This window comes from Oreochromis niloticus, linkage group LG18 (genome assembly GCF_001858045.2).
Source record: "Oreochromis niloticus isolate F11D_XX linkage group LG18, O_niloticus_UMD_NMBU, whole genome shotgun sequence".
Classification (NCBI taxonomy): Eukaryota; Metazoa; Chordata; class Actinopteri; order Cichliformes; family Cichlidae; genus Oreochromis; species Oreochromis niloticus.
Genome location: NC_031982.2, coordinates 6317131 through 6336551, shown reverse-complemented (window position 1 = coordinate 6336551; position 19421 = coordinate 6317131). Strand labels below are relative to the sequence as shown.

The following is a 19421-nucleotide window of genomic DNA, read 5'->3' as shown; positions in this document are numbered from 1 at the left end:
TTTTGCTTGTTTTATCATATAACTACATAGAAACCACCTTCAGCAAACACATACTGCAACAGAAATGTACTTCATGCACAGGATGGTTGACTTGTGCACATAACAGTTCTGGACTATTTAAGAGAGCATTCTCAGGCTATATAAAACTTTTGTTTATTTGGCTCTGTGGCATCGTGCTGATACTTTAAGTGTTAGTGGCAGACAGTAGCAGGCTTTACATTTTTAAAACATGTCCTTTGTCTGTAATCCTTATTAAGCTGCATAGCATAACCATGACATTTAATACTCAGTAATAAACAGCTTTAAAATACCTACAGAGCGGCCAGTTTAAAAAGAATATTGACATGTTTTTGAACGAGAATCAATATAGCTCTGGGTCTCGGTGTAAAGCAGCAGAGATTATTTGGGTTTTCAACACATTTTCAGTCGCAACCATCTATCTTAGTCCACAAGTAGCTGTGAAAGGACACTTGATATCTGCAGTGTTTAGCGGCAAAGGGAAAGAATAAATGGTTTATGAACCATGGACCTCTCACAGACTGGCCTCTACACTGTGACTCAGATCTACCGTCTCTCCATAAAGCCCTTTTCACATCTCACAGAATGAAGGGAAGACCACAGAGAAAAACTACACACTTCAAATATGGACTATAGAGTCAGAAAAAGAGGGAAAAGGGAAAAACTTTCTCTTTTAAAATACATTTTATTATGTAGAAACCAAAGACAAAATGTACATTATTAACATCATAATGGTAATTACAGACTGACGTTAATGAAGCTTGAGTTCTTTCAGAGAGTCGACTTCACACATTAGAAATGCTAATATCTTGTTCTAGTGTTGCAGTCAGCAGGTATAAAACAACACAACATGTTAACATCAAGAAAAACAATGCTATGATACAAACATAAAAAAAGACTAGATTCTGCATTCAGAATGAACCTCTATAAACAAATCCACCTACCCACACCCACTCGCACATATGGGTAATGTTAATGTAGTTTCAGTAAGAGGATTGCTTTAGGCCTAATTCTAATGGGATGTGTAGCGGGATTCACAAAACAACTGTACTTCACTCTGAGAATTAACTTTGTAATATATTACACAAAACATAGACGAAACACGAAAAGTAAAGCGTAACGAACGAAATTAGAATAAAGCAGACACTGTGTGCTGCACCGTTTCAGCCTCTTTTCAGTGTAACTAAACATTTCTGACGAGGTTAGCCACTTAGAGTTATCCTTAAAGGGTTGATTTTGAGACAGAAAGCTGTGGTTCATGTGTTATTTCCCCTTCAATCATCAGTCTTCTTAACCCATCACGAGTGTCATACAATCAATCAAGAAGCTCTCTCAGAGGCCACTTGTGAACCAGGTTCCCCCAGAAATTACTAACTGACAATCTCCCCTCTTTAAAAGGCCAGATAATAATCTGATGCTTCAAATCATTGCACCAAGGTGATTTCCATTATTGTCTTTAATTAAAAGTCCATCAACATATTGTTTCATGCCAGAGCATAATAATGACTCCTTAACAATGGATCTCATAGGCAACCTGTGATCCGAACAGGAGACTCTGACTGAGGAAGAGCTCTTCTGGGTCTGTTGTTAGGGGCCCCTCTCCCCCATCCGCTGGGTTTCTGCGAAGCCCCAATCCCCCCGATCGTGTCAGAGTCTGAACAATTTCGTGATCGAGGAGAGCCTCCTTCATGCCCTTCTGTTGGACAAACCCACTCATCATGGGACAAGCAGACGAAGTGGAACCCAGGACCGGCTTGGCTCGGTTGAGTACGTACATCTCGTGGCCATGGTCATCGCGGTACTCCTCCAGCTGCGCAAAGGTGGTGGGTCCATCAGAGTAGTCGTTCACATAGAGGATGCTCTCTTCCTTGCTCGTGCAATAGGAGCCAGTGTCGTCTTTCTGATACTGCTGGTGACGAGTGTAGATCATAATCAAGAGGAGAACAGCAGTGAGTGCCAGCAAGGAGATGCCAACAGCAATAGCAGTCTGTGTGGCAGGGCCCAGGGCATTAAAGTCCATGCTGTCTTGCTCATACAGAGGCTCCTGGCTAACATCCACAACCTCAGGCTGGTAAAAGGAGTTGGACGAAGATGAAACATAGGAGTGAGTGTTCAAACGAGGCCAAAACTGAGATGAATAGGAGGAAGAAGACATGTTGACTGCTAGGTGGAAAGTAACCCTAGCCACACCACCAGGGTTCCAGGCCTCGCATTCGTAGCGCCCAGCATGTGCTACGGTCACATTGCTGAGAAACAGCATGCCGCTGCCCATGTCTGGATCAAAGCTGTCCCTCTCGCCACCTTCCTCAGTTCCACGTACAGGCCCGTGGATTGCTCCAACACCTCCCACCTTGATCCCTCCACTGCTAGGTAAGGCTGTCACCACTCCACCAGCCCCAGGCCTAAACAGCTCCCCATTGGGTCCCAGCTCTTGAACCAGACCTCGAGGTGACAACTGTGGTTTACCATGGGAGGCTTTTTTCCAAGTCACTTGAGGCTGAGGGTATCCCGAGGCCTGGCAGGAGACTCGAAGACTCTCTCCTAGGCGAACGGTCAGGTGGCTTGGCTCGAGCTGCACTACTGGAGGGATGCAGACCAGACTGTTTGGAGGTACCTCCACCAGGCTGAGGTGGGAGAGGCGAGGAGGTTCGGAGCACATTAGCCGACGCTGCTCTGCAGAACTCAAGAGACGCTGTCCGTCTTCGCTTATCCAGGTTCTCAGCCAGCCAAGAGCGCAATCACAACGCCATGGGTTCTCTATAGGGGAATGAAAGAAAGCAGTTAAGGAAACAGACATAAACGGAACGCAGTTTTCAAGGTAAAAATGAACCTAGCATAAATCTGATAGCATGGTGGAAAGTAACCCTGGCAACCTGCATGATCCAATGAAGTGGATTTGTTAAATATATTTTTTTGTTCATGTAATATCAACTTTCTAATTCAATTCAATTAATCTATCCATCAATTCTCTTCTGCTTATCCAATCGGGGTCAAGGGTGGCTGGAACCTATCCCAGCTGCTATAGAGCGAGAGGCGGGGTACACCCTGGACGGGTTGCCAGTCTGTCGCAGGGCTACCACAGAGAGACAGATAACCATTTGCACTCACATTTACACCTATGGGCAATTTAGATTTACCAAGATTTCAAACCCAGGACACAAGAAACTTCCAGCAGAACCAGGCTCTGCCATGACCAGTTGGGGATAATGGGAGTGAGACAGGACAAAAAACACACTGTGGTGCTGTGGAGTTCTTTTGAGCCCACTGCAAGTCCATGGGCCTTAGTAATCAAGACTAAATCATTATTCATGTTTATAGTCACAGAGACATCATTGAGCTGTTTAAATAGTAACAAAAACAGACTGTGTACATTTTTTACACTCTTTAGGACATATAGACAGTGACAAAAAGTTCAATCTTTGAATCCATTAACGCCGCTGTCATTAAATGTAACGAGTATGAAGTTGGGATTGTTGCTTTCTTGGAAGTTACAGTAAGGGTCAGTCCGACTTTAGAAAAGTGTGGGAGGAAGGGTTACCAGATTTTATCTGAGTAAACAGGCTCCTCCACATGAGGTCCCATTAATTAGCTGTTTCTTTAATTTAGTTGGCTTTTTCCTCTAGTTTTCATTCTCGGAAGTCTGCCTGCTGTGACCCGCTGTTATAATTTCATTGGTTGAGTGTGAATTTCAGCGGTTGGAAGTACATTATTGCAGGGGTGTGTCAGAACTGTGGAAATAGAGGAGTTATTCAAGGCACCTTGAATTAAAATCAGTGTTGGATGATTCTATCATATTATAGTAACACTTAATATAATCTAGGAATTCTACCTACCTGTAACACGGAGCACCTGCAGACTGACAAGCGGTTTGAGTGATGAGGCTCCCAGGGTGCGGAGCTGATTCCTGCTGAGGTCCAGCAAGGCCAGAGACGACAATCCAGACAAGGCTTGCTCAGCTAGCAGCTCAATGCTGTTTTCTTGCAAGTGGAGTTCTTGCAGACGCTGCAGACAGCAAAAATGACACAAAGCAGGGGAAGCAGAGGTAAGTATAAAATGTGCAAGTTCATAAGGGATAGAATTATCCAGTGTAGTGACAGGAGGGTGTCTCAGCTCCACCTGAGTCAGTCTGTACTGTATTACCACATGCTAGGGATTAAGGAGACATCAGTCACGAATAAGACTTAGATTTGAAGACATCATTCTGTAAAAACATTCTATATTTGTTTCCTAGAACACCTATTTTAACTATTTCCAACTAATACATTTGGGCTGACACAGCCTAACCTGTAGTCCTCTGAAGGTGTGGTCCTGGACTCGAGTGATCTGGTTGCCGGCGAGATACAGGATCCTTAGGTGCTCCAGACCCCGAAACATATCGGAAGTAACCAGGTGGATGAGGTTGCCATTAAGGGCCAGCTCCAGCAGCTGCCCCTGCCCGAGAAAAGCCCCGGGCTCTAGGGCTGAGATGCTGTTGTTCTGCAGGTATAGATAATGGAGGCTGCCAAGGCGAGTCAGGTCCTGAAGACGGATCTGCACTATCGCGTTGTCCTGGAGGAAAATGGTCTTTATGGACGACAGGGTAAATGAAATTAGCAGAGTGATCACACATTGATTACATTAGGGAAACAGAAGATAGGATGTGAGGTTTCATCTGAGGTTTGTTTTGTACAAGAAAATGAGTGTGGCTTATAGCTGTGCTGCACTCAGCGGGTAGAAATTAACCACACGATGGATTAAATCAGAAACAGACCCACCTTGAAACTCTGTCTCACTGGGCCGTGCATGTTAAATGTAGTCATGTGTGGTGTTCCATGAACCGCAGAATGAACTAGTTCACAGTTATGATAATCCTACTAATTCTAATGATGTCTGTATGCTCTAAACCTATCATCGGTAATCATTGTTCATCTGATCTTTCTCAAATCTGGCATATGCGTTGCTGAGAATCCAAATAACATCCAAAGTATGTAAGCTTCAGATAGGTTTGGTTGAGTGGTTCTCATATCAGCTCACTTGTCTGCGATCCTACTTTCCCAAAAGGATCAATCACTAATTTCAAGTCATAATGAATACAACATGATTTTAATTGAGTAAAATGTGTTGACTTAACAAACTGGGACTTTGACCCTGAGAGATCTGCACTCCACTGTGAGGCTGGAACAGCGACAGCCGGAGGGAGAGCCCAGGGATGACTGAGGCTATGTTTTACTATGTGACTGAAAGGTTTCTAGCCTCTGTTTCTGAACCAGATCTGCCCCTTTGCCCTTCACGTTCGGTTTCAAAACACCAGGTGAAGACATAGACATTCAAAATCAGGCTTCATATTGAGCCTCCACTAACCAGTGAGTGACAGTGTCACAGTGGCTAGGTCCATCTTTTATTTACATCTTTTAGCTGCAGCCAACAATCTGCCTGTTCTGCAGAGCCCCATTTTGAACCGGCACAGTCACACCCACGCACATTCTGCGAGTGCAACCTCCTTGTTGTCAATATATGATTACCTGTATGTGATGTGTTTAGGGGGCGTCTGTAAATTGAGAAGGACATGGGTTATATTCTGCCTGAATGAGCACTGTGGTAGTAATGGTAGTTGGTTGTGTTTCACGTGTCTTAGTCAGAAATCACAGGTCTTTTCAGTCAGCATATCCCCAAAAAAGAACATTAGACTGAGTTTTTTTTATGAGATGTGCTTTCTGCGTTGGATCTGGCATGCATGATTTTACAGCTTGATTGGTAATATGCATTCATCTGTGACGCTTCCTTGGAGGAAAACACGGAGGCCACGAGGTAAAGTGTGATGGACGAGATAGACCTGCTGATTGAGGTTAATGGAACAATTTATGCGGGGCATGCTTTACATTAATATTCATGAGCTGCAGTGATGTTGGGGGGGCGGTTGAACCCAGGAGGAAAAAAAAACACGGCATAATGTTAAACATCTTCTCAACAGATGATCAGAGCGCGTGCGAGAGTCGCGCTCTGAGCAAGAATGAATAATTACACAGCCAACAGCGCAGCCCCTCCCTCAGGCTTACATCAAAGAGGGTCATGGTGAATTGATTAACCACAATCATTTCAGGGTAATAAGAATGGATCAGAGAGGAAGTCAACTGAAAACCTCTGGTGTGCATGTGTGTGTGTTTGGATGGGGCGGGGGCACGGGCAACTAGTGCCCTAACATACAGTCGATCGTCCAACTGACCTCGGTGACAGACGGGATGCCCTGTGGGATTTCTTTGACCCCGAGAGATCCGCACTCCACTGTGAGGCTGTAGCAGCGACAGCCGGAGGGACAGCCCAGGGACGGCTGAGGGATGAGGACTAGGATGATCAGGATTAGCCTGGAGAACCACAAGAGGCCCATGACGGCTTTACAGTAGGTCTTCAGAGGCAGAACCTGAAAAGAGAAGATGGGAAAAAAGGGGAAAACATTTCTCTCTTCTTGGTTAATGCACTTTATTCTCAAAGCGGAGACTGACAGCAGCTCCAGATGTGCTGTTAAAGCATATAACTGTGAAATGGCAAGGGAGGATTGACAAAAAAGCAAGCAAAAACAAGCATATCTCTTCATCCCCGGCTATTATCCATTCAACTGTGTCTATTCTGTGGGACTGCAGCAGCTTCTATTATGGGCTTCAATTAATTAAAGATGTGATAAAAGATGTTCAGGTTGCCTCAAGGACCTCTCTCTTGTCTGCTTAATGCATGCACAAACACACTCTCCCTCATTTTCAGTCTCTTTCTTTGTCTTACAATCACACACACACACAAATGTGTAGCAAAGAGTCACGGTCTCTGTTTTGAACTCTGTAATCTCAGAAAGCACATTTACCTCCTCAAAGCAACTCTCCAGTGGTAACCAGCTCTAATCATCTGATCAAAACCATCAGCATCGGCCGCTCGCTGCACCTTACAGCAACGTCTTGCTTTGATATAAACCCATCGCAGAGCAACTCATCCATGCACTTCTTTTTTTCCATCCGTTTTCTTTTCTTTTCTTTTCTGTTTTTTTTTTTTGCATCTATACGGTCCAGAAGGCATTTATTGTTCTGCTTGGTTGTTCACATGAAAACTCAATGCTGGCCAACGCTATCCAGCTTGGCAATGTTCAAAATAGTTCATCTGCAGCAGATCACATGAGGATACCGGAGGGCTGGAGATATAATATGCACTGAAATGTCACACTGAGCCTGTCATTCTGTCCCCGTGACAGCAGGTTGATTTACCGCGCTTTACTGTGCCACCTGCCTCGTCCTGGAGCAGCTTCTTCCAGCAGAGAAGCAGACGTCTCATTGATCCAATCTAAAGTTTCACATTGTTAGAAAACATTCGCTCGTACCCCGGACCCCGTTAAGCTTGTCTGACTTGTGAAAAATCCTAGTTTACTTAAAGAGTCTCCCGGACAGATAATTGATAGCATTTGCATCTTGCTCGGAACGATCTGAAGATCGTTTAGTTTATTAATCATCAGAATGCACACAGCTCTCATTAAAGCTAAATGATGAAAGGGTCCTGTGCCTGAAATAAACTGTGACTGATAAATATTTCATTTGCCGGGTGTTTGAACTCTTCTCTTGGACCGATATCAAGCCTGTCCACCCCGTATGCAGCGTTATAATCCAGACCAGTAAATAAATGCCTAAGCGTAAAAGTACTGGGATCGCTGTTTCAGTGGCTGAGAAGTAATTCTCAGTGCGGTCACGCTGCAGTATTAAGCAAATATGAAATAAAACTGGATTTTTTTTTTTTTTTAACATTGTGTGTTTCATTTAGAGCGCATTTGCAAGGGTAGCCAGCTTGATTAATACATGTGACCTACATAAGCTTTTCAATCGTCTCCTCTCACCAAAAAGACACTTATTAACAAAAGCATGCCATTTCCTCTCTGGAGCTCGCCAAACAAGCATGCAGAGAAATTAGGTATTTCTATTGTTGGGAAGAGAAAGCACAAAAATTGAATTCTGAATTAGGCCTTGGTCTGTCATTGAGCCTTTGTTACTTCTCACAGTGAGATGACTTCTAAATAGCTTTGACTTAACTTGAAAAGTGTCAGAAGGGGAACCGGAGAGGAAGACGCCTGCCCTCGGCTAAGAATACACTCAGAACAGGGTGCACAGTCTGATATTTGTTGTTAGAACATGAGCCCAACATCAATGCAAACGACGCACTGCCAGAAAACAGCTCGTGCATTTCTCTCCTTGCTTCCAGGGCTGCTCAGTGTTTTTTTTTAAACCGCACGTATACAGAGTCTGGATGGCCCAGTGAGACCCACACACAAAGGGTACCCATGGAGTCATCAGGTTCTGCAAACTGAAAGGACTCAATGACAAAAATAACACAACGGGCGGGGGCAGGCTTCTTTAAATAATGCTGCTGACACTTGTTTTGCAGTACAGTGTATACTCCACTTTTTCTAGATTCAGCAGAGACTCGCTGTGCTTGACTCTTATCTTTTGTTTTGCTGATGTGGGATTTTGGTGGTAAGAGGTCAATTTGTTCATTTCTGTCTCGGTAATCCCTCGCGGAACACGCGGTAATCTGCACAATCAGATGCTTGTTAGCTAAGCCTCTCTCTGTGCTGTCCACGTTTTCGTGGAGGGAGGCGTTTTGTTCGGCATTAAAAAAAAACGAGGTCAGCAATATATCTTTATTGACCACGTGGGAAAGTGTACATAAGATGATTAAGGCTTGTTGGTTTGTAGAGCGAGCCGAGCGTCAGGGAGAGAGCGGCCGCAGAGACCTGCCAGGGCAGATGTCAGTCAACAAATGCCAAAGGAAATCTAATAAACCTGGCATCACACAAAGCCCTGCTCAGCATTCACCAGCAGCATCCGGACCCTAACGTGCGCCCACGCACATCTCTGCAAACATTATTTTGCTCTGGACTTGTTTATTTGGGCATTTCTGAATTACAAATGTCTCTTTTGCTCTTGACACAGTGATCTGTTTCTGCAAACAAAATCATCATCCACTGGTGAATAGTTACATTCTGGCTGACCAAACACAGCACTGACAGCTCGCTGCGCAGCGCTCTTAGGATTTTCTCTTGTTTTTGCCAAGAAGGGTAGGTGTTGATATGTCAGAGGTGCAGCAGACTAGCCAGAGTGCTGGAGGCGGGAATCAAAGTTCACATCCCCGCGCTGCCATCGGTGCAGGTCGGCCTCATCCGTTGTTATGGTAACTCTCGCGATCAGGGAAGGTTCTGCTCGCAGGGCCTGAAGGCCAGCCACAGTTCCTGTGAGCTGCTGTTAGGCAAACAACTCTGCAGAAATAGAAGCTGTCATTTCCAGGGGAAAATTGCTCACAGGCACTTGAGCTATGTGATGACCCAGAGCTAAATCGTAAATTCTCTCTCTCGCTCTCTTTTTTTTGGGGTCTGAATCTCTTTCTCTTTTTCCAGCTTCAACTTTTCCTCCCCTCTTTCTCTCCTTGCTTCTATCGCAGTTTCCTTGAAAAGCCGCCATCATTTTCCCTTTCCATAGTCTCTGACCTCTCTCTTTTCTCACCGCCCGTCCTTCAGCTCTGACTGACAGGTGCTAAATCATTTGTCTCCGAGCATCCTTTTGTCCACAAATAAACTGAGGGCCAAGGCTCCGGCAGTGCACTGTGGCACTAACCCAAGAGTAACACACTGACTTTGAGAGATAGTCTTGTTGGCGCACACCATAATGCACACACACACACACAGGAGCGCTCATGAACATGCAAAGCACGCCTACAATACAACACTCATACACAAGCACCAGCCACCAACGTTCAGGGACACACACTCTTGACTGGCAGATGCACACACACATAGAGGAAGACGCTCATATGCTTATGCGCTCGCACATCCTGTCTACAACCAGCAGCAGCTATCATCATTCACAGACACAGACAAGTCAAACACTCACATATTTTTGTGTCAGCGGTAAAGGAAGCTCTGCTCAGTTAATAAGTCTGCATTGATTTCTTTATTTTTCCACTATTACTCTGTCCAGTTGGGCTCAGCAACCATTGATTTTCACCGTGAAAGCAGTGGGGAGGGGAGCTGGCATTTGTGAATGTCTGTGTTGAGGAGAAACAGAGTAAATGACTGCATGTTGCTTATTGCTGGGTTACTTGTGTGTGTGTGTCTGTGTGTGTGTCTGTCTGTGTGTGTCTAGCTCACTGTCAGGTTGCCTCGAGCCAAATCACCCTCTGAGCAGCAGCAGCACTCCGCCACTGCTCCCAGAGGAGCATTTACTCTAAAACCTTCACTCCCTCTCCGCGTACTAAGACAAACTCGATAAATCTTTGCTTTTTAAGAGTTCACATGATAAACTGCTGTGACACGTCTGTCTGTGACGTGGAGGCTGTTGTTGCTAATGTAAGCTGGCAAGCAGAAAGACTCTGAAGGTATTGACATAAACTGCACGGAGCCTCGAATAAACCCACAAACTCTGATTTTGTTTTGAGGTTCATGCGACGCTTTATACAGGCTGCTGCTCCGGCTAAAACTGCAACCACGAGCGGAGCAATTTAGAAATATCAGCGTACGGTGTCTCCCGCAGGCTCAACAAGTCTGTGTGCTGGAATCCTTGCAAGTCAGTTTGATTTGCGACTGATAATTGAGAACTAAAAGCACAGCGGCGACTGCGGCGCTGCATAATCAATATTCCATTTTCTACATAAGATTTATTTTTATGCCCTCGTGGTCCGGGAAGGGTGGCTGAAACATCACGTCATGATTGCTCACAGCTCAGGAGAAGATTTTCAACCCGTTTTAGCCTTGCGACTTGTTTTCTGTTGCTCCATGCCTTCTTTTTCGTTTTTTTCTACCCCAAATCTGGTTAGTATGATGAAATACAAGCAACACTGCAAAAGCAGTGTGTCAGAAAATGTCTGACATAAAAATAAGGCTGCTTCTATATCACATGTATATCTTATTATATATGAATAGAGCAAACTAATGTGGCCAAAAATGTAACAAGTTTAAATTCATAGTTTTTTAAAATGCATTTTTAAACCTTTTTTCTAGGACGTGCTTTTGCTTCTGTTTATCTATTTTTGACAATTAAATTGTACTCAGACAACAGGTGTCGAGTGTGACCCTAACTGACAAAGTACACACAGTGAACAATTCACAAGAAACCAGATAAAGTAATAAATCAGCCATTGTATTTGCACCGGCATGAAGGTGCCATACACAGTCCACTAAACACTGTATACTGGCCATGGATGGATATCCAGATGGATTTAATGCAAAGCAAAAGCATTTCATTTTCACTAACCAAGAACCTTTTATAAAAGAATATAGAGCATGAAACTGCTGCCCACTTACTAACAGACTACATGATTATAATAAGAGGCAAAGACACACATACATCAGTCTGGGAACCTCACTAACTAGCCTCTGGGAGGAGGGGCCAAATTTCCAGATCTTCTGCTTTAGCCAGGATATCAGTATATCCAGGTCTATGCTTGCTATTTGATGGATTGGTGATGGATTACCTGCTCAAACATGATTGGTTAAGTCAGACTCAGACTACAAATACAATGCAGACAGTTTCAGTTAGCAAATATTTGGCCCATTGTTTTCAGTTTCTTCAGATTCATGTGGAGACACTTGCTTGTAGTGCTGCACAAACAGTAAACATCATGTTTAAATCTCTTACACATTTTCTAACAAGCTCCAAAATTACAGCACTTTGTAATAACCAACATTATATGTGTGTGTAAGCAGATGAACGTTATCTGGACGGCCTTAATACTTGTTTTTTAAAAAATCAGGTGGGCTGTCAGTGACAAAAATCACCACACTGTTAACCTGAACGCCATGTTTCGTGTTCTTTTTTCACTAACAGCTGAGCTTTGTTTTCACTTTGAGTTGACTACCTTTTAGGTTAGGAGTCGGCACCTGCTTTGGTTTAAGCTACAATGATTAGACAAGTGCAGCAACTGCATCACAGCCGCCTTTATCATTTGTGGCACAGATTCAACATTCCCCAGAGATTTTGGTCCACATTGATGTGATAGCATCACACAGTTGCTGCAGATTTGTCAGCTGCATATCCATTATGCAAATCTCTTCTTCCACCACATCTGGGGATTGTAGAGACCATCTGACCTCATTGTCATGTTCAAGAAACCATTCGGTATAAGATGATCTGAGCTTTATGGCACAATGTGTTATCCTGCTGGAAGCAGCCATCAGGAGATGGGTACACTGTGGTCAATACTCGGGTAGGTTACGGTGTTTAAATAATGTTCAAAGTGTGCCAAGAAAATATGCTCAACAGTATTGCAGCAGCAGCCTGAATCATTAACATAAGGAGGATCGATCCATGCTTTCACTTTGTTTATGCCCAGTTCTGACCCTACCATCTGGATGAGAAACAGACTCATCAGATCTAGCAACATTTTTCCAATCTTCTGTTGTTTACTTTCAGTGGCCCCATGCGAATAGTAGCCTCAGTTTCCTGTTGTCAGCTCACAGGAGTGGCACCTGGAGTGATCCTCTACTGCTCTAGCCCATCTGCTTCAAGTTGTGGCTTCAGAGATGCTCTTCTGCCACCTTAGTTGTTACAGGTGGTTATTTGAGTCGCTGTTGCCTTCCTGTCCGCTCCAAGCAGTCTGGCCATTCTCCTCTGACCTCCGGTATCAACAAGACATTTTGGTCCAGCAAATTGCTACTCACTGGATATTTTCTCTTTGTTCGACCGTTCTGTGTAAACCCCAGAGATGGTTGTGCAGGAAAATCCCAGCAGTTTCTAAAATACTCAGACCAGCCCCCGTGGCTTTCACAACACAACTATAATGGTCACTTAAATCACCCCTCTTCCCCACTCTGATGCTTGGCTTGAACTTCAGCAGATCGTCTTGATCATGTCTGCATGCCTAAATGTGCTGAGCGGCCGAAACTGAGTGGGTACTTTGAGCGAGCTGTTTCTTGTATCCAGTCTTTATGATAAGCCAAACTAACTTTGGCTCTAACTTGATCTTTACAGCTGCGAGCATGGTGTCAGTCTTCCTGCCTGAAGAAATTATAGTTAAGTGCAAATTTTGAGAGAACAATAAACGTAAATGAGCCAATTGTGTGTTTGCGTATGCATGACTCAATTACTCACTTAGAGAACATGCTGGCAGCAGGCTGTGTCACCTTTTCGAACACAACGTCACACATACGCATGTGCTCTCTCACAACTTTTTCCTTTTTCACAGACATTTTCCTCCAGCCTCTCTGTGTCGCACAATGTCCATTCTAATTGTCAAGGTTGGTGGATGCGATCAGTCACAGCCGTTTCTCTCACAGTAGTCTCATCTGACAGGCTGCTGAATTTGCCCCAGATTAAAATAAGCAGTTTGACTGATTGATTTATTTTAATATTTATATACATTTTGGTCCGTTTTCATCAGTCGGGCTTTAAACCTCTTGTTTTCCTGCTGCGCCCGGTACTACATGTCACACTGACAAACACCACTCACGTTTGAAGGTTTAAGGATGAATGAGATCAGACAAGTTTGAAGGCGAATGCTGGGAAGACAGATCATCCTGTATTGCAAAGCAGACCAATCCCTTCCATTTTTATATTTCCCTGGATTCGACAGAAGCATTAACTTGAATGGATTTTCTTTTTCTATGCGACTGTTTTCTTTTAAGCGGCTGCATTACTGCCCCCCCTCCTGTTGTTCTGGATGGGCGAATCTGAATTGTAAATATTGTTTATAGCAGTCGAGTTGAAAGTGCAGGTATTACTCAAGCAGCAATGAAACTGTGTGTGAAAGCGTATGTGTCCAGAAATGAAATGAAATGCTCCGATAATGATTGCTTATCGTCCGTCTATATTGCACTTCTGTAATACTTGGGTGTGCAGTGGTTGTCTGTGCTAGGAGCCACTGAATCCTCATAAATTATGTTTCTTTGTTGCCATGGAAGTGACAGCATCTGCTGACTCCAAGTAATGGATGTCAGGCGTGTGTCAAATTGCACTCTGACACCTAGCCTATACTGTGGTTATCTGTACAGTCTGGCATACAGGCAGGAATTAATGAAACTTTAACAGAATCTGCTTCTTTTTTTTTTTCTCATGAATTTCTTATTTCAGCTGATCTTTGCCATCTGCCCGTATCAAGTCAGGCCAGAACTGAGGGTACTATACAATTACAGCCATGAGACATTTCAGTCATCATTGTCTGGCAGACAGTAGCCAATGAAAAATTAAACATCTCTGCAGCCGTAAGAAGTCAACTTGTCCGTACGGATATGTCCACGGAAGACAGATTCCCCACCCTCGGAGTTAAACAAACGAGGTCCTATCTAGGGTGAGGGGGGGGGGTTGCTGTTTGGCTCCACACCGCTTCATGTGCAGAATAGCAATTAAGCAGAGGCAAGCACATTACAACTCTTGACATTAGGGAAGAGAGACGTCTAAAATTCCGAATAAGAAAGCAGGGTGGTCTTCCTGTAGGGCTACGCTACTGCATGCTAATCATATATTACTCTTGGTCCCTCACTTTAAAATATCTCCAATAGCAGCAGCAGCTCGTCAGATAATCTGGATATGCTGCGGCTCTGTCTGCAGTGACATTAGTGTAAGTTGTCTGAAAGGTATTCTACAGTCTAAGAGAGCTGTTTAAGCATTGTAGTGCTGCCACATGATGACACAAAGTACAAGGTTCCAAATCACTGCAGTGACCTGATTGCTAATTAATCACGCCTGGAGTTCTGTGTCAAGACAAACAGCAAGAACCTTTGACAGCTGGTCAAACAGTGATGACCCAGTTTATCCACCAGACCCAGTGCAGTCAGATACAACCGTTCTGCAGCAGAACCCAGAATATGTGATGCTGATCATTCCTCAAGTTTTTTCATTTCTTTTCTCTTTGACAGGTGTTGATTCTGTTTCATGGCGGCTGCCTTTTGTGCTGTTGTTGAGCTGTATAGGTCATTATTTATTTATGTGCACTCACTGGCCCATTTATTAGGTACACCTACAAAGTATAATGCTGTGCAATGCAATAACCCTGTTATAGCAGTCATGTATACAAAGGTGAGTTTTGAGTGATGCTTGTGTCAATACGGAATTGCATTTGCAGTATTCTTACTCAATATGTGTGTTATATGTGTTGTATACCGGGAGGTATTTACATTTTTTGTCTGTCTCATGTACAATCATTGTAACAAAAAAGACAAACAAACAAATATCTGGCATCATGTAAGGAGAAGAGAGCAGCTGCAGCAGATTGATTTAAACTACACAAGCATACACGGCAATAAGAAGTGATTTATCATACACACAGTTAGACAGACTTTCCATGTGAGGACTTTAAATGTTAACACGAGATTCAGGAGGAAATACTGTAGTATTAATACTACACAGAAACGAAAGGGTCTTATTGTTTCCACTTAAAAACTTCAATTAATATATTCTAGGAACGATTATATGTCACCTATAAGTTCAAGTAACACGTACTCACAGACACGGGAAAAAAACAAAACAACAACAACAACAACAAAAGAAACCCCCCAAAAGGAATAAAAACAGTGTTCTCCTCCAGCTTCAACTATGAGATGATAATAATAACACTTCCCAGAACAAGCCACCTCTTTTGTTTCACTCCCCTTCTGGTATCTGCGTGAGCGGGATGCACAGTTTTCTGTTACTTCAACACAGAAAAGGAAAAAAACCAAAATCAACCAGTCTGGATTTAAATCAAACGTCAAACGGGGTCGCTAAGAACCAGCAGTGTGAGATACCTCATGGTCACTATCCCAGGCGCACTGTGCCACCCCCCGCCAAAAAAAGAGAAAAGAAAGCGCATTTACAACCTACCCTTTTCTTTGCGTGCACGGACTTGATCTCGGCAGCAGCGGTCGGGCGACTTGAAAGAAAAACTATAATAAGAATTTTTATAATAATGATAATAATAACAATAATTTAAAAACAAAAAGAGGAATTCCACAGCAGGGAAAAGCGCCGGAACATTGTTTCCCTCCCTCTGCCCTGCTCGCTCCTGGCTGGGCAGCGCTGAGGAGTCCACACAGGCTGAGCTGCTCCGCTGTAATTGGACGCTGCGAGCCGGAGGAAACTGCTCGCGTCTGCCAGGGCTGGACTTCAGCGCTGATGATGCTCCATTAAGACTCTTGTCTCCCTCCTCTCATATTATTATGCGGCTTTGATTCGTATTCCCCCCTTTTTTCCCTGACTTCATCGGTTGCTTTCTTCCAATAGTGACCCACTCTTCTAATTATCTCTGCTTGAACGGACTCCCTCCCCCTTCTCTCTCTCTCTCTCTCTCTCTCTCTCTCTGTTTCTCGCTCTGTGTGCATGAGTGAGAGAGCAATAGAGATGGAGATCCCTCACTCCTTTTACTCTCATTTATTCACTTTCATAACACACTAGGTGGTCTTATTGCCGCCTGCAACCTTTTGTTACAGTTAACTTTAAGTGGCAGTTCCACAGCGGAAGGAAGGACGCTAAAGAGAAAGCGCCACGTTACTGTGAAACAACACATTAGCAGGGAGTGAAGCAGAATGGTTTCAGCACCACGGACAGCGGCCTCGTCTTTTATTGTGAAAGGTTACGGGCGTGTAAAATGTGATCATCCATGGTCTGCTGCTGAGAAAGAGAGGCTCATCATATATTTCCGGCTGTGACGACGACAGGAATGAGATTCTGAGTTGAAAAAGTCCTATTTCGATCTGGCCAAGGGCAAGAGAATCCAAGCTGAACCGCCAGCCTCTCAATATCCTGCAAAACCACACTGCTCAGTCATACTGCGGCCACAGTTCATTACTGGCTGTGTGGCAGAGGATGATTTTGAGCACAGGTTACATTCTATTTTGCAGCATTTTGCAGCCTGCTGTCTTGTACTGTGGCACAATACAAACAACTTTAAAGCTACTGACAGGTAAATAATATCAATCAGTTTGTTCTGCTCCTCTGACAGGTGACATCCACTCAACAGCAGCACCCTCTCCCAGCAGGAAAACGTCCCTGCTACGCTGCTATTAATGGCAATTTTCACAAGCAGTTATTGTATTAGAACACCAGTAACAGCCCAGGCCTCCAACTTCCCACATCCCAGTCTGATCAAGTTTGTATGAGACGTGCAAGAAGAAACCAGATCCATGGAGGTCCCACTCCAAAACCCACAGGACTCAGAAGGTTAGCTGCCAACGCCCTGGTGTCAGAGGTTCTCTGTTCATATCCTGGAATGGTGGGGACCTACAAAATATTAGGTGATTTAAATATAGTCTGATCAGTAGACAGTTCTCGTGGAATTTGGCACACCTTAAACTTTTCTTCCCATTGTCTGTCCTTAAGAAAGGCCTATTGACAGCCACCCTGGATTGCCATGGAAACAACACTGGTTCATCCTTTGAGTTAGATGCCATATTTATTATTAAACAATCATAGGTCAGTGTTAGGTGACCTAAAAACAAAATTCTTTGAAAACATGGACCAGACTAAAAAAAATGGTGAAAACGCAACCAATGTCCAAAGAAAAACACTGAAAGACATTCAGAAAGCCTACAGAAATATTTCCTTAACCCTTTCACTCATAGTGGTCACTACATTGGACAGCTATTCAAAGGCTGTTTTCTTGTATTTGTGTCAGTGTTGATGGTCTACTTGCACATAAAGCACTACATTGGACACTGATGTGTCACTCCATAGCCTGCCACCCACTGGTCGTTTAATGTTACTATAGGTGTATGAAGTGTTTCACCGTAATTATTGTTATTTAACCCTGTCACGCATGAATCATGACAACCTCGATCAGGATTTTTTTCATAAGTACTTTATTCATCTTTTCATGCCTAAAGATGAATAAAAATACTTGAGAAAAAAATCCTGATCGAGGGTGTCATAATTCATGCGTGACAGGGTTAAGACCACTTTTTAAAAATAACATGAAAGTCTAGCTTCTTGGAAGGAAACTGTAATGAATTGAGGGGTGGTTCAAAACTTTTGCACAGTACAGTATATTGGACATGCTGTGTCCTAGTAAATGAGCTCCAAGCTCCTGTATCAACCATAGACTGTATATAAATGATAGACATAGCCACCGTGGAGTTCCCACTAGGTTTGGACTGCAAAGTTAGCATTTTGGAAAAGAACCATCACAATATTGGTTTTTAGGAATCAGATGTGACCATATCTAGATGAAAGGTTGACATGCATATTTACCAGATGACAAGCTTTGTTAGTGATCTGATGAATATCTGCTAATGAGTGATAACAGTCTAATCCTATACTCACCAGCTCCGAGCACCAACAGCTCTGTTCCATTCTCAGCAAACCTGATTATTTGTCTTATAACGGTATTAAAAAATACCCAACAGTACAAATACAGTCAACATGTCCAGTCTGATGAGCCAAATTCGCAGGGGTGAGGCCTAGCAGACAGCAATCAGCTACAGCGCCCTGTCGATTAAAGCAGCCACACTCTTAGATTTTATGTCTTAACAGTATCGATGATGCATGAGTTATTGAAAACAAATCACCCACTGTACAGTCGTTAGACATAAACTATCCAAACAATTAGTTTAACTAGGCTGTAAACATGCTTTATAAGACCATTTAGTTGGCCATCTTAAAAAGAGAGTCTATGGGGACTGACTTGCTTTTGGAGCCAGCCTCAAATGAGCATTAGAAGAACTTGGCTTCATTTTTTATCCAAAGACGTTACAGCTTGATATCAACAGCACTCGATTTATTGCATTTTAAATAGGTTTAAACAGCCTACACGATTACTGAATACAGAACAAATGTTAGTGTTGATATGCATTATACTCCTTAGATTGACAAAATACAGTCATTTAGACTCTTTAGCCTCTGACACTTTAATGTACGTATATTGTGGCTCTTGTGAGAAATTTAATTGAAATAATTACAAAGAATGAAAAAGACATAGTTTGCATGTGTCAGAGAGCACACAAACGGACATGTCTGGAGGTTAATGAAAATCACTAGTATCAGTCAAATTGTAAATTGGGTCCACTTTTATCCATAACTTTCAACTTAACGATATCCACCTCTTCTAGCTAATTTTCTCTTTCATCCATTACACTTCAACTTGAACAGATAAGATATATAAAATACAGTTAAATGGTTGACTCAGTGTTTCTGTTAATTAATCTGTCTGGCGTTTGTTTTTATGCTCCCGTACCTGCAAAAGCAGGAGGTATTATGCTTTCAGGTTTTCTTTTCATTTCTGGCCATAAATAGCTTCATATGCTAATTATACAAAATGTCAAACAGGATGAAATTAATCATGTGATCACATTTTTTTTCCCAATAGGTCGATCGTCTCTTCACTGTAATATCATTATGTCATTATTCAAAGCCATAACTAAGAAACAGGGGGAGGTTGTAACTATATTTCACAAGGAGGAACCCATTGAATCGATGTTACTAAAACTGGGTGCCCTCCCT

At 43.2% G+C, this 19421-nt stretch overlaps 1 protein-coding gene across 2 annotated transcripts; it reads right to left on the bottom strand.

The window, feature by feature from the left end:
* Positions 1–687: 687 nt before the first annotated feature.
* Positions 688–16246, bottom strand: LOC100694185 (leucine-rich repeat-containing protein 24). 2 transcript variants are annotated; one of them, XM_005475906.4, is made up of 5 exons: positions 15813–16246; positions 6221–6415; positions 4303–4581; positions 3852–4020; positions 688–2775 (listed from the first exon to the last, which is right to left on the bottom strand). In XM_005475906.4, exons 2-5 carry the CDS (start codon positions 6380–6382, stop codon positions 1529–1531), a joined length of 1857 nt encoding a protein of 618 aa, XP_005475963.1. In that variant the 5' UTR covers positions 6383–6415; positions 15813–16246; the 3' UTR covers positions 688–1528. The 2 variants fall into 2 exon arrangements, with proteins under 2 accessions (XP_005475963.1, XP_013120124.1); XM_013264670.3 differs by lacking the exon at positions 15813–16246 and having other exon boundaries at positions 6221–15793.
* Between the last annotated feature and the right edge of the window lie 3175 nt (positions 16247–19421).

Bases quoted from the DNA above. Each gene is read 5' to 3' on its own strand.
- LOC100694185 (XM_013264670.3), bottom strand. From the start codon at position 6,589: ATGAAGAGATATGCTTGTTTTTGCTTGCTTTTTTGTCAATCCTCCCTT. The intron at 4,021-4,302 runs GTTAGGCTGTGT...TGCTGTCTGCAG, and splicing joins ACACCTTCAGAGGACTACAG to CGTCTGCAAGAACTCCACTT. The intron at 2,776-3,851 runs GTAGGTAGAATT...ATTCCCCTATAG, and splicing joins GCAGGTGCTCCGTGTTACAG to AGAACCCATGGCGTTGTGAT.